The following is a 20,348-nucleotide window of genomic DNA, read 5'->3' as shown; positions in this document are numbered from 1 at the left end:
CCCCACCCCCCCCCCCCCGCCTCTCCCTCCGCCCCCTCCTCCCCTCCCGCCTCTCTCTCCCCTCCCCTCCTCCCCTCCTCCCTTCCCGGCCGCTGGTCCGCGCTTAGGGGCCCCGAGCGCTGGCCCGGGCTCAGTCTGCGCGCAGGAGCGGCCCGAGCCCGGGGCGCCCGCGTCCCCCGCGTCCCTCCTCCCCGCCCGGGCCCCGCGCCCCCGGCCGCCCCGGCCCCTTTTGCGGAGAGGCAGAGACTCCGCGCGTCGCCATTTCTGGACTAGGCTGCTGCTTTCCGTGCCTTTTCTGCGGGGGTCTCTGCGAGCGGCGGCGCCGGGGACCGACCCGGGCTCGGGGTGCCGCGAGCGCCTCCCGGGGCTCCTGCCCCGCGCTCCGCGGCCCGCTCGCCGGGGCTCTGGAAGCGTTCGGTTGGATTTGGGCCGGGGGGGTGGGGGGCGGGCCGGTGGGGCTCCGCGGAGATGAGAGCCCGGCCTCGGGCCGCCTTCGTCTTCCAGGTAACGGGGCCGCCCCACCTTCCCTCCGCCCCGGCAGCGCGGCGCTACCGGCGGCCCCGCCACTCCGCCGGCGGAGCTGCCCAGCCCGGCGGCCTGGGGCCCCTGGTTCGGGGTCGCGCCCCATCCCCCCCGGCCCGCCCCTGCCCTCCTTAGTTTGATCCTTCCAGTGCTAGGGAAAGCGGCTTGTTTATTGGTCAGATAAGACTTTTTTCTTTTGGAAAAAAGACAGGCTTGAGGTCAGTAGAGTTTGGGATTCTTGGCAGAGGCAATGGTAGCGTGAGACGGTTTCTGAACCGGTTTTGTAGGGTTTGTGGCTCCGGGAGGGGAGCTGGGGGCGGAAGTGGGGGGCGTAGGGGGCGGCGGGTCTTGAGGCTTCTCTGCTCTCTCGCAAAGTTTGGAGATCAAAGTCTTGACGGAATGAGTTGATTTCTGGTTCTGGCGAACGGGGAACACCGAGGTGTAGACTGAGCCGGATTCTTGGCGGGAGGCGGGGGCGCAGCGAACATTTACATCTGGGTGGAGGGGGGGCGTTTTCCAGCTGGGAGCCCATTCCGCCCCTTGCTGGGCGGGCTTCTTTCTCGGTCGAGGATCTTCTGAATTTTTAAGGAGTGGGAAGGGGGAGCGCAGAGGGAAGGGGTGGGTGGGGGGAATGGGAACCAGATGCCGGGGAAGGGCACGTTTGGAGCTCGAGTTATCTGTGCGGAGAGCCGAGTGGGGAAATTTACCGAAATTGGTTTCACCTGCACACAACCCGGCGGCTCGGGGTGCGCGTCTTTGGAGTTGATGCTGACGGGGGTGGGGGGGGGTGGGTAGCGGAGCCCAGGCAGCACTGCGTGCGCCCAGGCCGAGTGGGTTTTTGGAAGGCTCAGTCTTACACCTTCCACCCCCCCCCCGCCCCCACCCCTAGCTCCCACCCTCCGAGCTCACAGCTCACCTTCCCCGCCCTCCCCCTCCCAAAACGTGCTGGGAGCTCAGATTTCGCCTTTGAAAAAGCAGCGTCGGATACTTTAGATGAGCACCTCGCAGATAGCTGGGTTGCTTGATTTGAATTTGAGGAGTTGAAAAGCCTGTTTACTTTCTTGCTTTGATGTTGGGTAGATCTGGTTTTGATTAGATCAATACCCCTTTCTCTCCCCCTACCTCCCCCCTTCCTTTTCTTTCCAGAAAGGAGGCTCAGATGAGCCCCTGCTGACTTGAGAGAGAAAGAGAGACCACGCTGATCGCTGACAGGAGCTGGGGGAAGAGAACAATTCCCGAACTCCGTGCGCAGAGCTCCCTCGCCATGAGCAGTGCTGTGCTGGTGACTCGCCTCCCAGACCCCAGCAGCAGCTTCCACGAGGATGCCCCCCGGCCCCCCGTTCCGGGGGAAGAAGGGGAGACCCCACCGTGCCAGCCCGGGGTGGGAAAGGGCCAGGTCACCAAACCCATGCCTGTCTCCTCCAACGCCAGGCGGAACGAGGGTGGGCTGGGAGAGCCTGAGGGGCGGGCATCCCCGGACTCCCCTCTGACCAGGTGGACCAAGTCTTTGCACTATTTGTTGGGCGATCAAGACGGTGCTTATCTCTTCCGCACTTTCCTGGAGAGGGACAAATGCGTGGATACCTTGGACTTCTGGTTTGCCTGCAATGGGTTCAGGCAGATGAACCTGAAGGATGCCAAAACTTTACGAGTAGCCAAAGCGATCTACAAACGGTACATCGAGAACAACAGCATCGTCTCCAAGCAGCTGAAGCCTGCCACCAAGACCTACATTAGAGATGGCATCAGGAAGCAGCAGATTGACTCCATCATGTTCGACCAGGCCCAGACTGAGATCCAGTCGGTGATGGAGGAAAATGCCTACCAGATGTTTTTGACTTCTGATATATACCTCGAATATGTGAGGAGTGGGGGAGAAAACACAGCTTACATGAGTAACGGGGGCCTGGGGAGTCTAAAGGTCGTGTGTGGCTACCTCCCCACCTTGAACGAGGAAGAGGAGTGGGCTTGTGCCGACTTCAAGTGCAAACTGTCACCCACCGTGGTGGGCTTGTCCAGCAAAACCCTGAGGGCTACAGCCAACGCGAGGTCCGCGGAGACCGTTGAAAATGGATACAGGTAAGACCTGGGCCGGGGAGGGGGCCGGGGCTGGAGGAGGGTACGGACCTTGCAGATGTTTGGAGTTGAGTGGGGTGGATGGTTGGATGGATGTGCCGCTGAGGCCGACAAAGGTCTGTTGAGAGCTAGGACCGCTGGCCACGAACCCTTTGATCTTGGCTTTTCGTTGTTTAAAGTGGGGAAGAGTGTGCTCCCACGGCTGCATACCTGCAGTCTTCCAGGGCTAACTTCAAACAGGGGCAAGCAGTGTTCATTAATGCGGGTTACTTATTATCCTGGGCCAGTCTTAGAAGGGAGAGAGAGAAAGAGGGAGAGAGGGAGAGGACAGCAGCTTTTGATGCCTCTGAGTCACCAAATACACTAAACACCACTTTTGGAAGGGGTCATTCACCACTAATCAGTGGAGAGTGGAATTAATGTGGTTGGGGAGGCAGCTGGGTCGTGGAGGCCTGGGAAATAGCGTGTGCACCCATCGGACATGGGGGTAAGTGGGGTCTTTGGAACTTTTCTGTTAAGATAAGAGCCAGCAGTTGGCTTAACAACTCTGGCTGCGGTTCTCTTTGGAGAATTAGGTATGTACCCGCCAGGAAACCTATCCTAACTAGGCAAGGTCCTGTGACTTCCCTGAATAAAAGGACCCTTAGCTTTGGAGCCCGCTGGTATATGAATCTAGGTTTTAAATGCTTGCAGCCCAAGGGTCAGACCTCAGCTGATCGTTGTGTTGCTTGGTGCTGGCAGAGAAGAGTCTTGGACGGAGGGGACGGGGCCCTGGAGTACTCTCCCTTTTAGAGGCTTCAAAGATCAACAGCCCTTTACAGAAGGAGAATGGCCAAGTCTTAAGATTCTTGACCTTTGCCAGCAACTTCAGACCTCCCGTTAGAACGAGTCTTTCTGTGTCTCTCCCTCTCTCCCCTTCCAGCTCTCCAGAATGAGCCTTTTTCTTTGAGGTCGTTGCCCTTGGCGTGCCGTGGAAGGGGCGGTGGGCACTCCATAGCTACCTGAATGGTTTATCTTGCTCTCCATTGTGTATTTCTTCATGTGTTTGGAACCGGGGATGCGATCTGGTGGCTGCCTCCGTGGAGATTGCCCTCTCCCTGTAGAGAGGGGCCTTCAGTGTCAAAAGCGATAGTACGAGGGGGCAGGATAGTGATGTCCGAGCCTAGAAGCAGTGACTTAGGGGCTGGCCAAGAGCTTTTTGACTTTCCATGGGGAGCGAAGAGCTTGTTCTCCAGCCACCAGAGGGCGCTCCTACAGCCTTGAGAGCGAGTTTACTCACACTCAGACATCTGGTCTACACCTAAGTAGCGCTGGATTGGCTTTTGAAACGAAGCATGGGATCACGTGAAAGGAGTTGTTTCAGCGTCTTGAAGCTTATGGTTTCAGGTTGTTTGAAGGGAAGCTACTAGGTCTGGCGTCTGTGGCTGGGCAGTCACTGGGCACCTGTTACTGCCCCGTTCCGTTAGGCGGACATTCTGGTAAATCTCTGCTGGCCTCCTTGCCCTCCAGTTTGGCAGCTGAAGCTGAGACTACTTAAGCCCTGTGGTAAGGCTGCTTCTCCAGGGGCTTTCCAACAGTGGAGCTTCTGTGTCTGCCCGAGTCAGGACCCAGAGTGCCCCCTTTGTAAACTGCACCTGGTTTGGTGGTTTGGGACTTTTCACCCTAAGAAAACGCTCCCAAGCAGGACCCTTCGTGACCCCTCCCCTTTGTGGGTGGGCAGTAGAGACCCAGCCTCGCTGTGCCCCTCCCCTTTCCAGAGCCCTCCAGTGGGATATTACCAGGATTAAACTTTCTGGAGATTACTCTTGTGAAGCTTTTTAGATCCCCAGGGGCAGCGGCCGAAGATCCTTTGTGTTGCCAGGGCTTGCCTTCTTGGTTGTGAACCCCTGGCATCGTTGATCTATAGAGACACTTTTCATCCGCCCCTGAGGTTTCCAGGCTCTATTTGTGTGTGCTTTCTCCCAGCGTTGGGTTGAAATGAAGTATTTTACCTGGATTACATGAAGCCCATGTGTCTTAACCGGGCATCGTCACAGAGAACTTAAGAGCCATCCGATTTCATTTTCACATACGAGATATTCTATTCAGGCGTGCCTGTGATGTATTGGGCGGTGTCCCAAATTCTTCCAAGGCCTGGGTCCCAGCCCTGTCCACTGCCTGCTTACCTGGGCTGAAGTCTTATGAACCCCATGTGTCCTTCTGTGCAGTAACAGGCACCATCCGTCCTGTTCGTGTCCTAGGTTGCTCTTATGGGATCAAAACAATAGACCCGGGAGCCCTTCGTAAAGGGAAACGTTCTGAATAGTCGTAAAGCATTAGAACTAGTATAATTTAATCCTGATGATGAGTACATGTGTGAGAAGGGCAACCAGGTTAGGATGTCCCTTTCAGAGAGTGAGTCCCGGCCTCCAGCCCGCAGTCACCGTCAAGTTTTAGAGTGGCCCCCCTTCCCGGGCCTCGACTTCCTCTACCTGTTGAGCTTAAGTCTGTCTTTTCAGCCCGTTACTGGGATGGGGGATCCTTTCCCGCTCTTCCAGGTCTGCCCCTCCTTGCAGTGCACTCACTCATCGAGTGAGGGACGGGGCTTCGGTGATGGGCTTCATAAGTTAGTAACGTGAATGAAACAGAGACCGGGAGTCCTGCTGAGGGTCCCCATCAGCTGTTGAGGAGCAGCCCCGGCAGCTGGGTGCCTTCCAAGCCCTGCGTTCTCCTTGGGCGCTCAGAGGAGCCTCATTTGTAACGACTTGTTTGTGTCCTTACTGATCTGGTGTCAGGTTTAATATAAATAGTTGGAACGGAAGAGCAGGAATTATCCTCGGAGGGAAGGACTCTGGTTTGTGGGTGCTTGAGTGGGATGCCTGGGCTTTTGATGGTCTCTATAAATAACTTAGAGCAAGAGTGACCCGTTGGTAGAGCACGTGTAAAACCCCAGCACACAGACATATCCACAGAACGCTGAGGTGTGTGTGTGTGTGTGTGTGTGTGTGTGTGTGTGTGGAGGGGCTGTGGGATTAGGAGCTCAGCCCAGCATTTATTTTGGGAAGGAGACAGTGCTAGGCTCACAGAGTGCTCCCTGTGCCCTTCCCAGTCTGCCCTGGCCCTGGTGCCATCCTCTGGTGCCTGGCGGCTCTCCTCCGGCCTCCCTTGAGATAAGTCGGGCCCAGCAGATGGCCCTCTGCTGGCTCCAAGTGCTTCCTGTTCTCTGAAAGAACTCACCGATGAGGCCTGCGAAGCCACCGGCATCCAGCTTGGCTGCAATTATCAAAGAAACTGATGCCATAGGAAAGATATGCTGGAGGCAGGAGCCCCCAGTTAGAGGACGGAGCCTCTGATGGAGGCAGTGTGCCGAGACTCACTGGTGAAAGTTTGCCTATCTGATGGCTCTGGCGCTCAGTGCCACGCGAGTGCCAGACCCCTCCCTGAACGCCCTCTTGATCTTGCCTTAGAAAATGCTTCTTGAAGAGAGGGTTGCCTTTTGGGCAGTGACTTTGTAAGTACACTGTCCTAGGGCACAGCTTTTAGAAGCAAATACTTGTTAAGTTGCGTTGTTTTGGTGGTGGGGGTGGGGATCCGGAGGGAGATCCCAAAGGTCAGGTCTGTTGTGCACTGTTGTGCTGGGGGCGGGGGGGTGGTGCGGCGGGGCCATGGCACCTTCATGGAGATAAGAGATAAGAATAAGCTGGGGAGGGGCGCCTGGGTGGCTCAGTCGGTTGAGCGTCCGACTTCCGCTCAGGTCATGATCTCACAGTCTGTGAGTTCGACCCCTGCATCAGGCTCTGTGCTGATGGCTCAGAGCCTGGAGCCTGCTTCCGATTCTGTGTCTCCCTCTCTCTCTGCCCCTTCCCTGCTCATGCTCTGTCTCTTTCTGTCTCAAAAATAAATTAAAAAAAAATTAAGGAAAAAAAAATTAAAAAAAGAAAAAGAATAAGCTGGGGAGAAAAGGCCAGCAGTTTCCCTCCCCTTAAGGTCCCAGGACTTCTGCTCCCTGACAGCACATGGGGGTCCGTGGACGCACGCCCGGTGCGAAGTCTGCCACACAGGCCCCCACTCTCTGTAGGAATTTAAAATCCTTGCGGCAACTGTGGGAGCACCGGAGAAATAAAGCATCTGGGTACAATTACTGTAGCGTGGTTGAGTTTCTTTCCTGTTTTTTAAGATACGAGAAAAGAGCTCTAATCCGTGTTCTTAAAATTATGTGGCAATTCTGACAAAGTTCTGGGTTCTTAAAAGTGGAGTTTCCGTCTCTCTCTCCTCCACAACCCGGCCCCTTCCTCTGCTTTGCCCTCCTTCCTCTGTCACGATCGTAGGGAAATCCAAATACTTTATTGCCGCCAAGTGAGCTGAGAGCGGTGTATTCTGTTCTTAAGTACGGGTCACACGGGAGCCCTCTGTTTTGGAAGTGACGGGGGACGAGTTTCTTTGGGGATCCATGTGTTTTGCGATCCACTCTGGTGAGCACGAGGCCGTGCGCACACACGGATTGGAGTCTGCTGTCTTCTTAGTCGGGGAGGGAGGGATTTCTAGTGAGTTCTTTTTCTCCGTGCAGAGGTTGAATCCAGGACCTTGTCAGTGCGTTGATACCACAGAGATGGCAGCACTGGAGGGGTAGAGAGGGTCCGGATGCTCTTTAGGGCTATCTGGGCTCTCCTGATCTTGTACTGATGTCTCTTAGACTAAAAGAACTTTCCAGCCACCCACAGGATGGTCCCAGGTCTTTTAAGGAGGTTCAGCAAAGTCTAGAGCGCCTGCCATGCTCCGCCGCCCCCCCGCCACTGAGGGGCCGCACGCAGAGAAGACCGATCCGGTCCTTGCCCTCGTGGAGTTTCCAGTCTGGTTGCACAGGACAGGCATCCAGCGTGCAAACACACCGGCGCCGCGTGTTTAGAAGTCACCATCAAATCGTTGTTGCACCATACGCTAGCCGATTTGGACGTAAATTAAAACAAATAAAATTGAAAAAAGGAGAAGTCACCACAAACCCTGCAGGAGAGTTGCGGCCGCTCAGTTTTCGTTGGCGGTTGGGTTTTTGGAGTAGGACTATCATCTCCCCAAATCACAGTGCTCTGGAGTCTTCAGAGAACGTAAGAACTTGGTGCCGCTGGCCAAGTCTGACCCATGTGCTTCTTGGGTGGAGACCCCACGTCAGTGGAGGCGGTGACGTGACTGGTCACCTGCCGGCCGGGGGGCTGAGCCAGCAGCGGTTCTCGCCTCTCCACTCCTGTTCCCTGTCCAGGGCTGAGAGCGCTTACCTGCCCTGGGCTTCTGAAGCCAGGAAGGGACCCTGGAGACTTTCCTCTCGTTCGTTCATCCTGCTTCGAGGCAGTAACCCTGTCCAGGCCCCCCGGAGAGCTGGGTACTTGGGACTGGGACGGTTTTCAAGACTCGGGTGATTCCATAACATCCATGGGTCCGCTCGGACCAGCGGGCAGCACTTTCTTCATTCTGACTTAAGAGCCCAGTCTCCTCTTGCTCTGCCGTTAGTGACGATGCCAACACAGCCATCCTCTGCCATCCTCTGCCTCCGAGGATTGTTACTGAATCCTCCTCATCCCGTCTCTTCCCCAGGAAAAGTCATCTGCCTCTCCTCTGCTCCCACCGCTTCTCTCTCTCCAGCCCTGGTGTCTGGAAATCCCATGTTGACGCAGGACCAGCTCTGAGGCCGGGAGGACCTTCCCTTCTTATTTAGTTAGCCTGGCATATCCTGGGGGGATATCCTGAGACTCCTTGCCCTCTACAGATACAAGGACAGGGCCAGTGTCCCAGTGCCCGTTCAGTGGACCATCCCTTGGTCCAAGGTATTCGGCAGATTCAAGGGTGACATTCCTCATGTGTGCTTTCTGGTTCATTCTGCACCCACCTGCCATTTCTAAGATGGTCCCTGCTGATGTTGAGCACCTGTGGGAGTCTGGATGTGGGCTCCCTGTGTGGCCAGGTCTCCAGCCAGGTGGCCTCCGACCAGGCTTTTGGCCCCCACCTGGGGCTCCGCGCCTCCTGCCACGGTCGTGAGGCTGCATGACGCCGGGGCCGCGGACGTTCCTTGAGCACCTACTATGTGCTGCGCACACAGCTGCGCCAAAAACAAGGGCCCGCCTGGACTAACCGTGCCGTCTGTGGAGATGCTTCGTTTTTAGTCACATTTCTAAACTGAGGGGCTTGGCCTAGGTCCTCTCTGCTAGAGGTTCGTTCTGGCTCTAACGTGTTAAGACTCTGGATGTCACTTTTCTTTTTTCTTTTTTTCTTTTTTTCTTTTTTAAATGTTTATTTATTACTGAGAGACAGTGACCAAGCATGAGCAGGGGAGGGGCAGAGAGAGAGCGAGACACAGAATCAGAAGCCGGCTCCAGGCTCCGAGCTGTCAGCACAGAGCCCAACGCGGGGCTCGAACTCGCACACTGCGAAATCACGACCTGAGCCAAAGTCGGACGCTTAACTGACTGAGCCCCCCAGACGCCCCTGGATGTAACTTTTCTTGTTCATGGTATCAACTCAAGCTGGAGTGCAGGCCTTAACGACAGGGCCCTGACCCTTCCACGTCTTTCCCATCCCAGCTGCCCCCGTTGACTCCCTCATACCAAACTGTGGCCACAACTCCCTGCCCACACCCGACCCTCCTTCGGTCCATCGGTCCAACCTGGGCGCCCGGCCTGGGTCACTCATGCTGCTAGAACTTTTTAAACTGTTGAGGCCGGTCTTTGTATTGGGAGGCAGGAAGGGTTTGGGTGAGAGTCCCAGCTCTGACCTGGGGACAGGCTGCTGTCCTGCAGGGCCACCACCCGTGTGCCCAGAACGCCTCCTCCCCCCAGGTGGCTGCAAGCATGGGCTGGGGATGAAAGGATGTGTGTGAAGTTGTGCCCCTCTTTGTGGGCCAGTGATGACGCAGTCTGCCTCCCCAGTGGCAGCGCCCCCTGTTGTGACCAGGCCCTGTTGTGCCAGGAGACCAGAGACCCGGGCTGGGTCAGTCCAGAGCTCAGCACAGTGCTGCACACGTACTGGTGGATAGGAGTGCCGCGATCACGCGTGGAGACTGCTTTGACCTTTCACGAGTCCCTTTCATGTGCCACCCCCAAGGCCATCTTTAGAGACCTGTGCAATGGCCTGCTGGAATAGGTTCTCTCTTCTGGGCCTTCCGCTTCTCCCCCAGCTGAGTTCTTTGCTGTTGGTGTAGACTGGGTGGGCCCAGTCGAGTGTGCTAGACTGGGTGGGCCCAGTCGAGTGTGCTGGGCTCTTTGTCATTGAGGCCTCTTGCAACTTCAGGCTTGACAGGCCCCCCTTCCTGCAGCTCACAGACCACAGTGGCCCCTTCCTCACCCCCCCCACCGACCCTCCCCACTATGTCCCTTGCTGGTGACACAAGAGGAATGCAGCCCAGCAGGGGACAGGGACACTGGTTGTTCTGGGAGGAGATCAAGAGAGCAGAATGGGGAGGCTGAGGCCACTGAAACAAAGGGCAGGAGACACTGGAGGAGGGGCCTGGACCTTCCTTTGAAACAGCGGCGCTGCTCATTTTAATCCTGTGGGGCTTGGTCTTAGCCTTAGCCTAGCTGCCCAGGTCGGGGAGGGCGCGGCAGAGGCCCAGCTCCGGGTGGGGTGGAAGCCTTGAGTGTCTCTGTCCCATCTGACCAGTGTACTGGACCCAGGTTGAAATGAGAAGGTCATGCCAGGCCTTTGGTTGCTCGAAACCTGGAACTACGCCAACAGACCCCAGACAGGGAGTTGGGATGCGAAAGACCTCTCGGGGGCTCTGGAACTGTGTTCCTCCAGTGTAGGCTTGGGTATGGTGGTGGGGAGGGAGAAGACCCTTCACCCGTAAGGACTAATTCTCCTTTTTTTTTTTTTTTTTTTTTAATTTTTTTTTTTTTTTAACGTTTTTTTTATTTTTGGGACAGAGAGAGACAGAGCATGAACGGGGGAGGGACAGAGAAAGAGGGATACACAGAATCGGAAACAGGCTCCAGGCTCTGAGCCATCAGCCCAGAGCCCGACGCGGGGCTCGAACTCACGGACCGTGAGATCGTGACCTGGCTGAAGTAGGACGCTCAACTGACTGCGCCACCCAGGCGCCCCCTAATTCTCCTTTTTCACTCAGTAGCCTCCCCTTTTCCTTCCTCTATCTGAGTGTGTATTTAGCACTTGGTAGGGTCCCCTGGGCTGCTTATGGCTTCCTGTCACCCCTGACAGACTTGCCCTTGACAGCACGGGATCCCGGCCTGCTTTCTCCCCAGGGCGAGCCAGTGGCCCCTGCCGTCTGCCCAGATGAGCACCTGGCCCTGGGCAGCAGGTTGGCCTGAGCACATGGCGGGATCATGCGCTCGAGGGTCCCCGGATTGCCTGGTTACCTGGGTGTCTGGTGCGAAGCCGTGACGCACTGCTGTTGTACTTTCCCCGCAGGTCCTTCAAGAGGAGCGACCCTGTTAATCCATACCACGTAGGTTCTGGCTATGTCTTCGCGCCAGCCACCAGCGCCAATGATAGCGAGATATCCAGCGATGCACTGACTGATGATTCCATGTCCATGACGGACAGTAGTGTGTAAGTATCCTGCTATCCCCCTCATGTACGCGGTTGGCAGTGACTCACCAGGCCAGCTGGGCAGAGTCCTCAGCCGGCCATCCTCAGCTGGCTTTGCAAACCCCGTGTGTGTGTGTGTGTGTGTGTGTGTGTGTGTGTGTGTGTACATTTGCTTGGCGGGAGGGGAGTGTGCCAGTGCTGGTTTGGGGGGGTGATGTGGTAGCCTGGGTGGAGTCAAGCTTAGAGCCTTGAGAGGAAAGTTGACTGGTAGAAAACGAAAGTAAGGTAGAAGGTTAAGATGCTTCTCCAGAGGTTTCTTGAGTTGAGAGACCCATCTTCTGGTTGCCATTCCGCCTTTCTTCCCTGGATAGAAGTGCTTGGCTGGTCTCGAAACCCAGGTAATCCAATCTGCGGAACCAGCAGGCGGGAGATGGGGTGGCATCTGAAGGGTGGCACCTTTTCTGAAGGAAAAGGCATTGAAGGTGGGGGTCAGACGTCCAGCGCTCTCTGAAGGCCCACTGGGTGTAATGTTGCCTCACAGGTGTGTTCAAATGGACACGATTCAGTTCACTGAGTGTTGGTGGGGTGCCTGCTACGCGTCAGGTTCTTCCCCTAAGTAGGGCTTCTCTCCAGAGTCTGATCTTGGATCTTTTGCAGATGGCTGCACTTGGCATACTAAGAGTTTGTTCCTTAAAAAAAAAAAAAAAAAAATATTGAAGAATAGTTGACACAATGCTTCATTAGTTTTAGGTGTGCAACGTAGTGATTCGACAATTCTATACATTACTCAGTGTTGACCGCGATAAGTGTAGTCACCACTTGTCCCCATACAATGTTGCTACGGTGTTCTTAACGATATTCCCTTCGCCGTACTTTTCATCTCTGACTTTCCTATTTCAAAACTGGAAGTTTGTACCTCTTCGTCCTCTTCACCTATTTCGCCCAGCCCCCCACCCACCTAGCGTTTGTTCCTTTGCTTTCTAAACCACAATCCAGGTCCTCGGGGTGGAAGGTCTGATGATGTCAGCAGGCCGTCAGGTGGGGGTCACAATATGCATTGTAAGTCATTTGAGGTCAGGCAATGGTGATCTCCGGGTAGAGAGCAACCATTCTGAGTCTCGTGTGTGTGTGTGTGTGTGTGTGTGTGTGTGTGTGTGTGTGTGTTGAGCTGGGTGTCCCCATCTCTTGCCCTCCTTTGAGGTTCTGATTCAGGAGAAGCAAGAGAGGTAGAGCCTGGGATTGGGCAAAACTCCCCCAAGAGCTCACCCAAGTTCTAGTTGAGAACTACCACTCCAGAAATGGTCTTCAAAGGCTTTCCCACAAGTATTTTGCAGTAGGAAGTTCTTTTGCTAAGGGACCAGTTTGGAAAGGCAAACCCACTGAGCCATGTATCATGGCATGTGTAGAGTTTTCTCCTTTTAGCTTCCTAAAACTGGACCATCTACTCTTCCAGTTTGTTTGAAATCACCTGGTTTCCGTTGGCCAGTGTCCTGTTTGTTGGCCTGTGGCATGGAACCAGTTGGAAGAGAAGTTGATGAGGTTGGTGGATTTGGGATTCTGCCATTGATTTTCCCCAGCGGCTTTCACTGTGTTGTCTCAGATTCCCCTGTTAGTCAAGGGAGAGAGATCCACCAGGGGAAAGGTTCCGTGTTAATAAAAGACGAGTATTTTGGCAATAGTAAAAATAGAATAAGGGTACACCTCTTCATCCAACATAGAGAAATGAGGGGTTCCACTGAAGTTAGTTTTTCATATTGACTGAACTCTTTTAGTCTCTGCACCTGAGAACAATTACCGTTTGATCGCCATAGTTCTTAAAAGAATACGTTTTTAGTTTATGTTGGATAGTATTAGGCATAACCCACTTCTTTTTTTAATTATTATTTTTTTAAATGTTTGTTTATTTTTGAGAGAGAGAGAGACAGAGCATGAGCAGGGGAGGAGCAGAGACAGAGGGAGACAGAAGCAGGCTCCGGGCTGCTGTCAGCACAGAGCCCGACGTGGGGCTCGAACTCATAAAACACGAGCTCGTGACCTGAGCCGAAGTCGGTTGCGTCAGGGACTGAGCCACCCAGGCGCCCCAGGCATAATTTATTTCTTGATCCCGATAATTAATACAAAGATCTGTTTTCATGCTCTACTGTAGTATCTCCTGGAGTACAAGGTTAGATAAGGCTGTCTGCCCCTGTACACACATATTGGCTTTTTGAAAAAACAGTTGATTCTTTTTTCTCTCGGTCATGCTGCCCGCTGTCATTTTGCTGCTCCTGTGTGTGTGCTCGCCTCTAGCAACATCACCCCTTTAGCTTTTATTTGTGGATTGCATGGGGGCCTTACTTTCTGAGTAAAATGAGAGTAAGTTGGATTTGAACGAGGGGGTTGAGTGAATCTCCTAAGTCAGATGCAGTTAAGACTGTAAAGGCCTCCGTTTAGTTTTCTTAGAGACTGTTTTTGGCTTGCTTCCTGGTCCTTGTCTGCATTTCAGTCCCCACCATGGATGGAGGTGTTACTCTGGGTACATGGTAAGCTAACTTGGCGGTGTAGTCCCCGCACATGTTTGAGCCTCACAAGACCCACGCAGGAAGGCAGGCAGTCACTCGTGACTTTCACAGATGGGACAGAAAGGCCCAGTGCTGGCCCCGCAAGACAGAGCTCAAATCCAGACCAGACATAGGTCCTTGCTCTTTGCCTACTACTCCCCTCCCCACAAGCATGTAAATTGCCAGCATGAGATGTTAGTAGGACCAGTTGATAATGAGACCTTTGAGCCACTTTGCGTTTCTTTTATTTATGAGGGAATCACACTGCTTTCTTTTGTAATGGGTTGGAGGAGGGGTAGGAGGGAGCACATGTGCAACTTCTCCCCTGCACACTGCCCCCCACTTCCTTAATGCTTTCCCAGAAGAACTTTCTCAATTTTATTTAGAGACGACTTGAAAGTTCTCTCCCTTCCCACTTCAGCTAAGACACTTGTGGACTTGGCACACCCACTAGCCCCCGTCTGGGATCAGAGAAGTTACCTTGGCCAGCCGGCTGTTCTAGGTAGCCAGGGGCTGGGTGTGGGCCAGGAAAGTCCACTTGGATATAGAGACAGCAAAGGGCAAGCCCTTGATGAGCAGCTTTCTTTTTGGGGCACTGGGTCCCAAGAGGTGGGACCTCAGTGTTGTCCACCCCTCCTGCAGTGTAGCTGTCTGGGATTGGTGGTGAGGACCCAGGACCCCAAGGCCAAGGGAAAGTGCCTGGAAGGCTCGGAGACCTGGGGCCTCCATGTTGGGTCTGAGCTTCTTTTTTTTTTTTTTAAAGTTTATTTATTTATTTTGAGAGAGAGAATGAGTGAGCAGGGGAAGGGCAGAGAGAGAGAGACTCCCAAGGAGGCTCCATGCTGCCAGTTCAGAGCCAGATGTGGGGCTCAAACCCATGAACCTTGAGATCATGACTTGAGCTGAAACCAAGAGTTGGACACTCAACCGACTGAGCCACCCAGGCGGCCCGGGTGTGATCTTCTTGACGGGAGTGTTAGGTGCTCTGTCTGAGTCTTCTCCCAACCAAGTGGGCAGGCTATGCTATGCAGCCGTCACATCTGTACCCCCCTGGGCATGTTCATACCAACTGGGGGCGAATTGCTCAGCAGTGCGGGGTCCTTCTCTCTGGGGAGATGTTTGTCCAGGGCGGTTTGCCTCATGCTGCCTACAGCGGGGGACAGAGAGGTCTCCGGATCAAGAGCCCATCGGATGAGGGAGGAGGATGTTCCCGAGGGTCTCAGGCCGCCAGGCGCTGGGGGTCCCTGGGCCCTCCTGCTCTCCTCAGGCTTGGCGTGAGGGCCCGGGCTGTGCGAGCCGCTTTCTGGCCGGCTGGCCCTGGGTGCGTGTGATCTGCCCGGTGCTGGGCGGGTCACCCGGGATTCCCAGGGCTGGGATTAGACCCCTCTTCAGAGCTCTGCCAATTGTGGGCCTCGCACAGATGAGAGCGCGGAACAGGCGAGAAATAAAATGTGTGGGGGATGAAAAGCTGAACTGAACCGCTTTCAGCCCATTGTTCTTCTGGGGAAGCTTAGGGGGGATAAGAGGGTAGCAGGCCCCTTTGAAATTTCCTTGAACAAGTGAATAGGAGCGCCCCATAAAGCGTGAAAAGAACCCTGGCTGTTTCTCCCTGTCACAATGGCCGGCTCTGGCTGCCAGGGGGTCTGTGGGGGGCTGGGGAGTGGGGCCTGGCCGCCCCGCTGGGAGCTGGGGAGGGGACCCGGCCGGGGAGGGGGAGAGGGGGTCACGGGCGGCCTTCAATAGACTCCAGAAGGTTGGAGTTCATTAGACACAAGCCCGAGAAGCAATGGTCTCATTTGCCCCAGGACCAATTAAGTCCTGGGGGCCTTTGCAAAGAGGGCCGAGTAGAAGTTGGGCAGGGCCGGCCTGCACTTGGCTGTTCAGGGAACCGGGCGCCAGGGCCCACAGGTACAGAGCTGGCAGGGGCTCCAAAGAAATCATTGCCTTCTCCCACAGGCCACTGCTGACTTCTGTTTTCCTGCTAAGTAGAAAGCCCTGTTAAAGATGGCTGGGGATTGGGTCTTCATGGTAGGCCTCTGAGAAGGCTGTTTTATGAGCCTGTTACTCTGAAACCTGCATTCTCAGAAGAAATAGCTTGCTTTCTTGCTTTTCTTTTCTTTTCCTTTTCTTTTTTTTGGGGGGAAGTTAGCTGCCAGACTGCCAACGAAGTCCTAAAGCCCAGTCCTTGGAGTGTTGGGCACAGAGGATTGTGGGGACCATTCTAGGGCATCAGGCCTGGGAAGATGCAGCCCGTGGGGGTGGGCGGAGGCGGAAAACATCACCAGCAGCAGGTTCTTCGCCGCCTAAGCGCGGCTTCTGTGTTAGAGGCTGCCCGGAAGCGTGGAAGCTTCGTCTGCAGCGTGAGGGCATCTGTCTTGGCTGTTTGCGCAGAGCAGCCCTCTCTAACAGTCGGGATCAGCTCGACATTAGCTTCCGCCCAGGGTGTCACCGAACCAGCGCAAGATGCTTCCCTCGCATTTCGTGCGGAGGGGTGGCTCAGGTTCTTTTCCTTATTTATTTTTATTTCCTTGTATCTTATTTATGGGTTTGCTTTGGACACCAGGGAAAGCATCTGAGTGAACTTCAAATATTATCTTATCTTACAAACCAGGCTTTTGATGTTGGCTGCCATCAGAGGCTGCCTTCTGAGTGGTTGCCAAATGGGAATGCGAGTGGACGCGTGTACGAGTGAGTCGTATATGGCGAAGCCTCGGGAGGACGACACTTGGGTTAGGCGGGGCACGGCGGAGTCAAAAGGCTAAGCTAATTGGCTCGGCTTAAATGGCAGCTAAGTGGAGCCCACACTTCAGAACCACTGCTCCCCAGAAACAGCTGGGCCCCAGCAGCGGGCTCGTTAGCTAAAAGGCTCATAATCAAAGGAGATGGTATAGGGACCAAAACTCAGACACTCTTGAGCTCACAGCGTTGAGCATCCAGGAAATGGATCGTAGACTTTTAGGGCCTGAGCACAAAGAAGAGTGGCCCTCTTCTGGAATGAGCGGCTGTTTTGGAAGAGGACTCTTGGCTGGTGGGGAGGTAAAGCGCCATTTCCGTGAAGGCACCGGTTACGCCTCTGAGCCTCTACAAGTTGACGTCTCTTGTCTGCCCTGGTCACGAGTTTCCTGTCCCGCTGTTGGCATCTGCCCCGGGTGTGGTGGAGGCGTGCATTGGTTGGGAGGTGGGGGTGCTGGAATCATTTGTTCCTCTTGCCTTCGATGGGCCAGGGACCTGCTTCCCCCACAGAGAAGCTCTACGTACTTCCTCCAGTTCTCTTCTTCCTTCTGTCCTGTGTGGAAGGAGCAAAAGAGGTATAAAAGAGCCCGCTAATTTGCATCTGTGTGGAAAGGGGAAGAGCAGAGGCTACCAGCCGGCACCCGAGGACAGAGTCTCGGAGGAGGTGGATGGGGACCTCCTCCAGGACTCTTGAAGCCTTGCCTGTGTCACGGCAAAGTCTGGGGGGTGCTTGATTCCTTCCCCCCGACGTTGTCAGGAAGGAGGCCTGGGGCAGAGGCCATCTATCCTTATTAAGTCCCCAGAGGAGTTGCTGGTCAGGAGAGAAAGGCAGGGACCTTGTCTTGCAGCCCTGGGGCAGTAGAAGTTGGTTATACCAATGTGAGACCCAATCTAGGGGACCCCCGTGGTCACCCCCACCCCATAAGGAACGTTAGGTAAGAGACAAGGGGATCTTCACTGTGCCTTGGGAACCACCTGGCATGCCCCGTAGCCAGCGAGTGCTGAGTGGTGGGGTAGGATGTTCCAGAATGTTCCCCAGGTCTTCCATTCGCCCCTTCAGAATGTCACGTGACTTCACAGGGCTTAACGAATGGGCCATCAGGAAGCTTGGCACCTCCAGGTGGGGCGGGAGGGTGGGTTGCTGAGTTAAGGACGCCTGTTCTGGGGCCCAGCAGTGGCTCAGATTTGTACCCTGGGTCTAACTGCTACTGACTGACTCTAGGAGAGCTGCAGAGAGTCCCTGACCATCTTAAAACTTGGTGAATTTGGGACTTTGTGAGAAGAAAGTCGGATTATACGTCACGTGTGTCTGACCTACAGTGGGAACCGGTACGTGGGGGCTGGCAGCCTCGAGTTAGAGTCAGACCCCTGGTGTAGAATCTGGTTACTGGCCGAGCCAGTAACAGCTGGTCAAGCTCAGCTCGTGAGCACCCAGTTTTCTCCCGTCTTGGAGGTGATCCCATAGTGAAAACATGGAGTTCCGGTGAATACATTCCAGGTGGTTCAGTAAGTTTCTGAACCTAGAACCTTTTATCCTGCCTGGCCTTCCGGGGCCCGGTCAAGCGAGTGAGAAGATGTCTGGGACTCTCAACCTGCGCTGGTCAACTGGCATGCTATCTCTGGCCCTCTTGGCCTTTCTCTGGGACGGGGCTCACCCTGTGTGTATGTCCTTGCTTTAGATTAATCCTGTTTCTCCCCTTGTGTCCTCAGTACAAGGCTCCTTCACGTGCTAATTCCTAGCCAGAGTTGGGCTGACATACCTCATTGATGTATTGACCTACCATGGTCGATCTGTGTCATCCCCGCGGTGGCCCTGTGATCTGGCCTAGGTCAACAGACTTCTGGAAATTTCAGCCACTTGGAATTTTAGGGCATTACACATGAGGAGCTAGAGGTCAACCAGTTGCCCCCGTGTGCTCCCGGGTATTTTTAGGCATTGCTGACTTTCACCCACTGCTGATGAGCCCAGATGTTTTTCTTCCTTCCACCCTGTGATGAACAAAACACCGGGAAAAGGGAAATAACCAACTACCTAATCTCGGTGTTTACAGCCTCCAAGTATGATTCAGTATGGGAATGTTGGAACCCTGGCGCTTTTGTAAATAAGTGGCCTCCAGAAGGGACGGCAATGGGAAAATAGTCACACCTTGAGCGTTTGACGACTTTCGAGCTCAAAGTTCTTTTTAAAAGAAATCCTACGAGTGCCAAGTCACGTTTTAGTGCAGACTAGCCGGGGTGGAGGCTTTTCTTAAGTCCACTTGCTTTAAAAGATGAAGGACATAGGGGCTCATCCTGCCTTCAGGTCTTTGCTCAAAGGTCACCCTCACTGTGAGAACTCCATCAGAACTCCCCCTCACCCCCCACCGCATCCTTTCTTCCCATTTCCTGCCCTGTATTTTGTCCTAGTGCTTACCACTTTCTAACCTGCTGTAGACTTTGTTTTTGTATTTTTGCTTCTTGCCTGCCACCCATTAGACCTTAAGCCTTGTGAGGGCAACTGTCTGCATTTTTGTCCCCTTCCTTCACTGCTGTCTCACCCAGTGCCTGGAACAAGGTCTGACACATAGCAGGTACTCAAACATTTGAACGAATTGCACAGAATGCCACATAGTAGGGGTTTTCTCTTTATGCCCACATTAATCGTGTGTCCTTGGCACTTCCTTAGTTTGGGGGTGGGAGGGTTTGGAGCTGAGGGAAGGAAGGAGCCCAAAGATACTCTTGTGGTGATTTTTTTTTTTTTAATTTTTTTAACATTTATTTATTTTTGAGACAGAGAGAGACAGAGCATGAACGGGGGAGGGTCAGAGAGAGAGGGAGACACAGAGTCCGAAACAGGCTCCAGGCTCTGAGCTGTCATCACAGAGCCCGATGTGGGGCTTGAACTCACGGACCGCGAGATCATGACCTGAGCTGAAGTCGGACGCTTAACCGACTGAGCCACCCAGGCGCCCCTCTTGTGGTGATTTATAAAAGGAAGAAATTTGGAAACAGTCGGGAGCTTGACTGTTGGAGAATTACACACACCTTCATTAATGCCTGGCTCAGTCTTCTGCGGGCGTGGTCCCTCTTCTTACAATATTTTGCCCTGGTGGGCTCCATAAGGCCCTGGTTTCCTGATTTGGGGCAGTACGACAGACGGTTGGGAGGACCAAAGGGGCCTTAGATTCTCCTACTTGGGACGCCTGTAAAATAAAATAGGGGAGCCTTTACTTTGGGCTGGCCGGAATGTAATCCGTTCTAAGGCAGAGCTTGAGAGATGAGCTTTACTAAGCTCTTTCCAAGCCAACGATCCTGAACCTGAGAGGGAGTTTGGCAGTTTGATCTTGGATTGATCTTTCTTTTTTTTTCTTTTTTTTTTAATTTTTTTTAACGTTTATTTATTTTTGAGACAGAGCATGAACAGGGGAGGGGCAGAGAGAGAGGGAGACACAGAATCGGAAGCAGGCTCCAGGCTCTGAGCCATCAGCCCAGAGCCCGACGCGGGGCTTGAACTCATGGACCGCGAGATCGTGACCTGAGCTGAAGTCGGACGCTTAACCGACTGAGCCACCCAGGCGCCCCTTGGATTGATCTTTCAATCCAACCTTGGGAACAGCCATGGCGCCCAGGACGGTGGTACATTTGCATGGAGGCGGGTGGCTCTGACCTCCGGTGGGATCTCAGAATGGCTTGTGAATCAGCCCACATCCTGAAAGCATCCGCGTGAGCCTGTGGCTTCTGTCTTTTCTCTTCCCTTAGAGATGGAATCCCTCCTTATCGTGTGGGGAGTAAGAAACAGCTCCAGAGAGAAATGCATCGCAGTGTGAAGGCCAATGGCCAAGTGTCTCTACCTCATTTCCCGGTGAGTACAGTCTAGTGGGGAAGGCAGATGTTTTCAGCCATGTTGAGTCTTGAAGAAAAGGGATGGGAGGTGGAAGGAGGGAGGTCTAGGGTAAGAGGAGGAGCAGGGTCTGGGGGGGGGGGGGGGGG

The 20,348-nt window shown here is 54.3% G+C and overlaps 1 protein-coding gene across 1 annotated transcript; it reads left to right on the top strand.

Annotated features, from left to right (window-relative positions):
- Positions 1–1,464: 1,464 nt before the first annotated feature.
- On the top strand, positions 1,465–20,334 carry LOC125918554 (axin-2). Its single transcript, XM_049624532.1, has 3 exons — positions 1,465–2,601; positions 10,987–11,127; positions 20,118–20,334. Exons 1-3 carry the CDS (start codon positions 1,787–1,789, stop codon positions 20,233–20,235), a joined length of 1,074 nt encoding a protein of 357 aa, XP_049480489.1. The 5' UTR covers positions 1,465–1,786; the 3' UTR covers positions 20,236–20,334.
- The last annotated feature ends 14 nt before the right edge of the window (positions 20,335–20,348 follow it).

The sequence above is a fragment of the Panthera uncia genome, unplaced genomic scaffold, assembly GCF_023721935.1.
Source record: "Panthera uncia isolate 11264 unplaced genomic scaffold, Puncia_PCG_1.0 HiC_scaffold_985, whole genome shotgun sequence".
Classification (NCBI taxonomy): Eukaryota; Metazoa; Chordata; class Mammalia; order Carnivora; family Felidae; genus Panthera; species Panthera uncia.
This window is presented reverse-complemented; position numbering and strand designations above follow the sequence as displayed.